General features: G+C 37.2%; 1 protein-coding gene across 10 annotated transcripts in view; it reads right to left on the reverse strand.

Annotated features, from left to right (window-relative positions):
• The window catches only part of ATP2B1 (ATPase plasma membrane Ca2+ transporting 1), a 133,644-nt gene that overhangs the window by 55,833 nt on the left and 68,425 nt on the right, over nt 1–9,386 (reverse strand). For all 10 annotated transcript variants that reach the window (XM_023738554.1, XM_023738556.1, XM_004384193.2 and 7 more), the window contains one exon: nt 5,180–5,377. In XM_023738554.1, the coding sequence (XP_023594322.1) occupies nt 5,180–5,377 (198 nt within the window). The remainder of the gene's footprint in view (nt 1–5,179; nt 5,378–9,386) is intronic.

A 9,386-nucleotide genomic window follows, 5' to 3' on the forward strand; every position in this document is an offset into this window, starting at 1 on the left:
AGTGAATTTAGTCTATTAGTAGTTTATATAGCACTATCAATAAAAATCAAATTGAAAATTCAGGATTATAGCCAACTACAGACTCTAACCTAACAGAGAAGCACTTTCCAATGGATAATCAAATAGTATATATAACCCACGTGAATCCTCTTTAAAGCTATGTATTTAAATTCCTAAAACCAGAGGTTCAAACAGTAAAAGGGAAGTAATCACAAGGGAGGAGGTATATTCTTTTCTTTCCTCATCTTCTACTTTCAGAGACCAAGAATGAAAGTGCTGAGAAAACAGAAAAGTCCTTAGCAGGGAATCATCTTTAGGTCAAATATATCCTGCAATGGCCATCATTATATCTATCTGTGATTTTCTTAAAGAAGAGATGATTTGAAATCATTAGAACTATCCTTTCTCCTGTACCCAAATCATTTAAGTCATCCATGCCAATATGGAGCCCTGGTGGCACAGTGGTTAAGAGCTCGGCTGTTAACCAAAAGCTCAGCAGTTGAATCCACCAGCTGCTCCTTGGAAACACTATGGGGCAGTTCTACTCTGTCCTATAGGGTCGCTATGAGTCAGAATCGACTCGATGGCAGCAGGTTTGGTTTTTTTTAATCGCAATTTATTAAGGTTACAACAAGCTTTCATTAACATCAAAAAAACACAGTGAAAAACTAAGGAAATTGTAAAAATATACTTTCCCAAAATTAAGTTTAATTAAAAATCTTGGCAAACCATTATTTTGGTACTGTTAATTTTCATTTTAAAGAACTAAAGAATGAACAAATCTCACACTTGAAATTCACTGGGAATAATGCTGCGTTTTTTGTGTTTCCTGCGCATCATCTCAGAGTTTTGATTTGCTTTGCTCGTTCTCTTGGCTGTCCCATACCGGGCTGCTCTGAGCACAGTACTGTTGGTTTTGAAAGTTTTATGGCCTTGATCCAGCTGTAATATTACTCTGGTACTCAGAACAAGTGAAGTCCCATTGATGACAACTTGTAATTTACTACATTAACCGCTTTCTTTTTTAAAATACTTGTTTTCCTTTGAGTTTAGGATGAAAGCTATAAAAACAGTGACTTTCATAATTCTCCCCTTTCAAACCACTTATTCCCTTGAGATACAATATAACCAGATGATACTAAGAGCAAAAGCAGGAAAGGTGCCTAGTAAAAATCAAACCTTTAACTTCAAATTAGTTAAAAATTCAGATTTAAGAGGGTGAGCTTAAGGCAGAGCTGAATTGTGAGATAATGTTAGACCTACTCCATCAGATAACTATTTTATTAAGCACACTAGATTTTAAATACTTAAAGAGTGAATCTTCTAGCACAGAAGTGAGCCAAAGTTTACAATTTTACCTTGGAAAGGCTAACTGAAACAAACAAAAAATGATTTAAAAAATATATATGAATAAAGTAATACATTTAAACTTGCTGTCCAGAAAGTATTAAAGTAGAATTAAAGTGTCTAAACAGTCAAAAGAAATAAAGCTATTAAGGATAAACCAAAAAGTATCTTTCAAACATTTCTAAAGAATCTAGAAGGGTCAATTACTTAGGGGCTGAAAGTTTCAAAATCACTTGGGACAGAAGAATAGTGATGACCAACTCTTTTTAAAGGTTCTTAAGACATCGACAACTCTAGATTATCTTCTCAGTTGAATTCTAATACCAGTAACTCCTTAAGCAAGTTTGGGAAAGGACCTGTCACTACATATTACAAATGAAGCAGCCCAAATTCCAAAAAGATTCATCCCAGATTCAGTGGGTAACAAACACCACTTACACTGAAAACACTTTTCTGTAGTTTTCTTATATTCTTGGAAAGTAATGTTAAAAGTGAGATGTTGTTAATAATCTGCTAACTCGCTTAATGCCATTCCCAATATTCTATAGTGACAGCTGGGTAAACTTTTTGAAAACTAAAGAATTCAGCTGAATGTTGCTAAACAATATTGTATGACCTCCCTTTTCAGATGAACACACACATCTACACACTCCCACACCCACCCACATATGCATACACACACACACAAAACAGACTTTTAAAATCTGGGAGGATATATATTCAAAATGTTACATCAGTTATCTCTAAAACATGGGATTCTCAGTAAACATGTCCTTTAGATTGTCTTTTTCCCCTACTTCTATAGCAAAATAGGTCATATGTATTTAATTGCAGTACAGTGAATTACTTAACATGGCCCTTCTAGTCTTGTAGGGTCTTGTAACTCCCATAAAGTGACTGGGTGGGACTATGCAAATAAGGTGTTTGTGGCCCACTAAGAGGACTAGACAGTCTGTTAATAATGCAAATAAGGTACATGGAACCCTTGTGGGGTGGGACCATGCAAATAAGGTGTATGGAACCCTAACAAGGAGACTGGTCAGTTTTGTCATCCCACTAGGCTTAGAGAACCAATCCCAGAGGTGAGGGGGGACCTCGCTACCATCAAGATAAGCTGGGAACTGAGTGCATCCTTTGGACCCAAGGTTTCTGAACTGAAAACCTCCTAGACCCAGGAGACAGAGAGAGCTGTAACACCACAGACAGTGCGAGACGGTAGCAGAGAAGCAGCAGCAGGAGAACCAGGAGACTGACACCAGATGACAGGCTGGACTTCCCAGTGTAGGGAGATGCAGCTACAGGGGGTGTGCCGAGCCAGCAGGAGGCTTGCTGGGAGACAGGGGTGCCTCCAGGCACTTATTAGTGGAGCTAAAGAGCTTTGTAACACTTGGCCGAGCGAGGGCCAAGAGAGAAGCCTGCCTGTGGGCATGGTCAAGAAGCTGTCCTGACCTAAGAACTGTATCCTGAGTCTTTCCTGATCCTGAATTGTAACCTGTTACTTCCCTAATAAACCCCATAACTATGAATATGGTCTGTGAGTTCTGTGAGATCATTGCCAACGAATTATCATACCCAGCCGAGAAGTAGGAAGTGCCAGGGGAGGGACGGCTAGTGTCAGAATTGGTAAAGAGGCTGGAGAGAGAAGGTACGTTTGAACTCCACCTCAGGAATCAGCTGTGGACTAATGATCTTGATTCTCTCTCCTCCTCCGTGTGAAGTCAGATGAGGTCTGCTGCCATGCCACCATTTTTATGTAATAAAAATAAAGTTTTAAAAATAATTTGGCTCAACGCTGACAAGAGTACTGCTTAAATTTCTTATTTACATCAGTGATTCTCAACCAGGGGTAAGTATGTCCCCCTAGTGGATACCTGGCAATGCCTGGAGATATTTCTGGCTGCCTCAAGTAGCAGTCGGGGTGGGGGTTGTTAGTACCAGTATGTAGTGAGTAAAGGCCAACAATGTTGATAAACACCCTATAATGAACAGGGCATCCCCCACAACAAATAAGTTTTCAGAGCAAGATATCAATAGTGCTGCTGCTGCTGAGAAACCCTAATCTACACTGATCTCAGGTAAGCTGGCTTATTTCTCAAAAATAAAAAAGTCCTAGGCGCACCTTTGTGGAAATCACTTTAAATGATTACCTAAACCTATTTTTCTCTCTGAGCCCCGGGGGCACAACAATTAAGTGCACCATTGCTAACCAAAAGATTGGCAGTTCAAACCCACTCAGCAGCTCCATGGGAAAAAGGCTTGGTGATCTCCTCTCGTAACAATTCCAGCCTAGAAAACCCCATGGGGTAGTTCTACTCTGTCACATGGGGTCGTTATTAGTTGAAAATCAACTTGACAGTAACCAAAAACAACAAACCAACTTTTAGACTTAGGTGAATATTTATTAAACTTGTCGTAAGTTGAAAAGGTGTAAGAAGGAACTTTTATAAACAAAAATATTTTTGTGCATCACTCTTCTGATATGTAACATTGGTTCACTTTATAGCTACTCTTAATATAGTGACCAAAACCCAAGCTAGATTTCCTAGCAGCTACAGAATGTACTGGAAAAAATATCATTTTAAACTAAAACAAAACAAAAAGGCTAAGAAGAATTTTAAAGGAGAAATGAAAAACACAAAAAGGTGGGAGGAAATAAAAACACTTTTAGATATAAATTAAAGCAGAGCTACCATTCTATAATGTATTTCTTGGTTGGTCAGAATACTTTGTAGTACACTATAAACATTTCCAGAATAGCAAGGAAATTACTCAAATGGTGTATATAACAAAATATCTTAAGATCATGAAAGTAATGAATTTGTAAAGATAATAAAATTTTGCTTTAATATTGATATTTTCCAGAAGAAATCATAGATTAAGAATTGACATTCTTTCACAACAGTCTCTAAAGATCTTAAAACCCTTGATGCACAAACCACATCACAAATATGGCTTAGCTCTGTGCTAGACACATAGTTTGCATATGTTGTTGTTGTTAGGTGCTGTCGAGTCAATCTCGACTCATAGCCCATGTGACAGAGTAGAATTGACCCATAGGGTTTTTTAGGCTGCAATCTTTACAGGAGCAGATCATTAGGTCTTTTCTTCCATGCAGCAATATGGCCAGGTTGTTATACTCTGTGCCTCCCTATAAAATGGAGGTGATACTATCTACTTTACAGGGTTACTGTGAAAATTACCTGAAGTAATATATTTAAAGTGCTTACAATAGCGCCTAAAACCAAAACCAAACCCGTTGCCTTCGAGATGATTCTGACTCATACTGACTCTACAGGACAGAGTAGAACTGCCCCATAGTGTTTTCTAGGCTGCAATCTTTACCGGGGCAGATCACAAGGTCTTTTATCCCATGGAGCAATATGAGCAGGTTATTTCACCCTGTGCCTCCCTATAAAATGGAGGTGATACTATCTACCTTCCAGGGTTATTGTGAAAATCACCTGAAGTAATATATTTAAAGCGCTTAGAATAGCACCTAAAACCAAAATCAAACTTGTTGCCTTCCAGATGATTCCAACTCATAGCAACCCTATAGGACAGAGTAGAACTGCCCCATAGGGTTTCCAAGGCTGTAATCTTTATGGAAGCAGACTGTCACATCTTTCTCCCAAGGAGTAGATGGTGGGTTAGAACCGCAGACCTTTCAGTTAGCAGCCAAGCGCTTAACCACTGCTCCACCAGGCACTCCTTAAAAAGCACCTAGGACATAGTAAACAGTCAAAAAATATTGGCCTGCTATTATTGTTATGTATTAAATAAACTAATGAACTGAGGTCCACATCACATGTGAAAGCCATTTTTATTTACTTACGTGCATTATCCCCTTCTGGAGGTTGATAAAAAGAAAGGCCCAGTGATACTATGGCTGCAATTTCTAATATAATTAAAGTAACATCTTGTAATGCTTCCCATACTAATTGAAGAAAAGTTTTTGGCTTTTTAGGAGGTATAAAATTCTTTCCAAACACTGCTTCTCTTCTTTCTATATCTGCAGGATTTCCACTTAAACCTTAAAAAAAAAAATCAGTGAACAGTTTTAGTATTTACAAATGAATACATTCATTTGATTCAAAACACATTAATTCATTACACTTTAGATCTTAATTCATAAAATTTCATCAAAATGATTTATTTTTGTGCTTTAGATTAAGTGTATAGAATTTAAATCACTGAAAAACAAGTAGAAAACTCAAGAATGGATTAAAATTTTTCACTTTTCCAAACTGCTTATTTTTGATTGTACTATTTTATACCATCATGAAGATTGCTGTAGATTAGAACTGATACAACAGTTTGATAGTTTTTATATTGTAATTAAACATTTCTCTGACCTCTACTTAAGATATTTTTAGGACAAAAATGGGCAAGTGTATAAAGGTATAGATTTGATTTACTTATTGCACCTTAGGTAACTTTATTTAATGAAGAATAATAAAATATTAATCTATCACAAGCTCTATATACTTGCCGATTAAAATGTCTCTGTTATACTTGATCAATAAAAAGATGTGCAAGTCACAAAACACAGTATACTTGGGATGACCTCTCCTTCAGGTTTTACTTTTAGGATTAATTCCAATTGAAGAAATAGTTGCTATGGGTTGACCACACCTTCTCTCTAAGGGAAATGGTACACCGCAGGATATAATATTTATTGTCTGGAGTATGAAACTGGAAGAGGTTAAGAGAGAGCTGGATGAACATGAATACTGCCTTTCCTTTACCCTATCAAGCAAGTACTCTTTAACCCTGTTGATCCCACCAAACCTAGATATATCCCAATGCAAGGTATGTACATGTACACATTAATGTGGGGACATAAAAACTGATAGTAGTAACAAATGACAATTTTCCTTAATCTATTTAAGAGGGGGCAGAGATACCAGAAAGATACAACTTTTACTTTATCATATTAAACCTAACTTCAACCTGATTTTTGGCAAGAGCTTATTCTAAGAGAACCTCAAAGGAGGAAAGACAAGAACATAGATTACTGGAAGGTTCCCAGCTTTCCCTGTCTCAGCTATTAATCTCAATGCTGAGACTGGCAGAGAATAGGAGAGAATAAAAAGAGTACACTATTAGAAAAAACAATGAGAAATGAATATGTAAATTTAAAGTAATTATTTACTTTCTTGAAGGTACCAAAAAGTTTCAAGAGAATGTTTTCAATAACAACCATAATGGGGTCCATAGTGGGAGGTTCAGAAAACAATTTAGATTTCTGATGACAAAAGTAATCAATGGGAAGTCTCCACAGAGCTCTCACCTTTGAGAGAGTTACTGGAAAGAAAGGCAGTGAATGATTTTAATAATTGTGATAAGGGGAAAAAACAGTATGAGAGCTGAAACATGCCAATTATAATTTAGAATGCTCTCACTGTTCATTTAGACTAGATCAATGTTTCCCAATCACACCTAACCCGTACCAAACCAAACCCGTTGCTGTATAGTCGATTGCGATTCATGGTGCCCCTACAGGACAGAGCACAACTGCCCCATAGGGTTTCCAAGGAGTGGCTGGTGGATTCAAATACCCATCTTTTAGTCAGCAGACAGGCTTTTAACCAATCACACCTGGCTGTAACCAATTCCCCTAGTCAATGATGTTAAATGGAGAAAAGGTGAATCACTGTAATGAGGTTTTCCACAAAATAAAATTTATTCATTTTAAAGAACTATACTTTGACATTTTCTGAAATTATGCCGTTCCTGCTTTACAGATGAAAGATTCTTTCTGTTACAACAGGATGATATTAGATAGCGGATAGGTTTATTTTGTCTTATGTTTTAATGGTCTTACTAGCAAAAATAAAACATTTCTATCCCTCCATGTAGTATCAAATTTTTGTTGTTGAAACTTTATTGGTCAAAGAAATCAACATCCTAGACGGAAAATGGTATTTACTAAATTCAGCTGCCTATTTCCCAATCTTTAAAGCACATACATTTTTTTAATTTCTAAGAACCCTCTTACAGCAAGTCTTTGGTGTACAAAATGCTTGTTATCATTTAAGTGCATATAATATTTTGTGTCTCCATTAATATTTTAAGAAATTTGAAAATAATGGTTACATCAGTTTAACTTACACTTAATAGGGCCTACCAGAAATTGCATACATATAACAACACTTAGCCGCTCCATGGGACAAAGATGTGTCAGTCTGCTTCCGTGAGGATTACAGCCTAAGAAACCTTATAGGGCAGTTCTACTCTGTCGACAGGGTTGTTATGAGTTGAAATTGATTCGATGGTGATGGGTTAGTTTTAAATACCACCACTAAAACTACAAATAAAGTTGATTAAACCTTAACTTACATTGGTTATAACAAGGACAAATATTTTTTATGTTAATGCTGAAAAGTCACAGAGCTAAAGATAGCTTGAAAATGTATCTTGAAGCAGATTTTGGGAAGTAAAAAAAGCAACTGGCTCCTAAAGAGTGTTATAATTCTCTAAACCACCACTACCACAAACACAAGCACACACCCAGGACACTAAACTAAGAACCTGACTGGTTTAGAAATCAGAAGACCTAGACTCCAGCTCACATACTGAAATCTTGTACAAGTCATTTAACCTCTTTGGGGACAGGGGGTCACTAATATTTGTTGGTCTACCTTACACTTTGAAGAACCAAACAAAACGTAAGTGAACACAGTGTGTAAATCATAAATTATAGAGGAATTGTTATCAAACTAAGGGAAAAGAAAAGTTATAAACTGATTAAACACTCTAGGTTTTAACTCCATTTTGTGAGCATTTAATTTCTATTGGAGCCCTGGTGGCATACTGGTTAAGTGCTCGGCTGCTAACAAAAAGGTTGGCAGTTTGAATCCACCAGCTGCTCCTTGGAAACTCTATGGGGCAATTCTACTCTGTCCTATAGTGTCGCTATGAGTTGGAATCAACTTGACGCCAATGGGTTTTTTGGTTTATTTCTATTACTATAAAATAATCAATTTATATAATCTAAATATAATTAAGAGCTTTGTACTAACACTCTGTTGGCTGATACAGATTTACTGAACATCTATTACTTTCAGGGATTGTTCTACATGCTGACGAGTCAGTGTCAACAAGACAAGTTCTATATTTAACAAGCTTATATTATGCTGGAGGGAAAGGAACAAGGAGACAATTAAAATAATTATAGGCACTAATAAGTGCAATGAAGAAGGTAAAGGTAGAGTACTCGTGGACTGTGTTAGCCTTTCTGAGGAGGTAACATTTGACTTGAGTTATGACAGATAAGGAGTCAGGAGTGAGAAGACCTTAGAGCTAAGCACTCCCATCAGCACAAAAGCAAGTGCAAAGGCCCTGAGACCAAAGCAGGGTTGGAAGATTCAAGGGTAAGAAATACAGCCACTGTGGCTAGAGCCTAGTGACCTAGGGGAAAAGAAGAGAGGCTTGAAATAAGAAAATCAGCTAGAGGCAGGATCACGGGAGATATGGGAAGGGTTTAGGCATTTCTTCTAGTGCAATGAGAACCACTAACTCACTGCCATCGAGTTAATTCTATCTCATAAAGGTTTTAAATCATGCTTGTGATAACTAATTTGCATTTTAGAAAGATCATTTCAATTGTGTGACAGATCAATGGAAGGGTGCAGGAGTGGAGGAAAAGGTCAGTTGGGAGGCTGTTGCAGTACTGTCCAAATAAGAGATGTTGGTGACTTCAACCTGGGTTTTAGAAATGGAAGCAGAGAGTAGTGACTAAATCTGCCAGGTATCTTGGAAGGAAGAATCAGAATTCACTGAAGGATTAGATATGGGTGAGAGAAAAAGAGGAATGAAGAATTATTTCTAGATTTTTTTCACCAAGCACCTGAGTAGATGGATGGAAGAGTCATTTACCAAGATAGAGCAGACACTGGGAACTGCAGAGTTGGAGGAGAGGTGGAGGCAAGAGTTAATACTTCTGCCCCCGGACACCCTTTTAGCTCAGTAATGAAGTCACTCCTGAGATTCACCCTTCAGCCAAAGATTAGACAGGCTCATAAAACAAAACGAGACTA

This window comes from Trichechus manatus, unplaced genomic scaffold (assembly GCF_000243295.1).
Source record: "Trichechus manatus latirostris isolate Lorelei unplaced genomic scaffold, TriManLat1.0 scaffold00119, whole genome shotgun sequence".
Classification (NCBI taxonomy): Eukaryota; Metazoa; Chordata; class Mammalia; order Sirenia; family Trichechidae; genus Trichechus; species Trichechus manatus.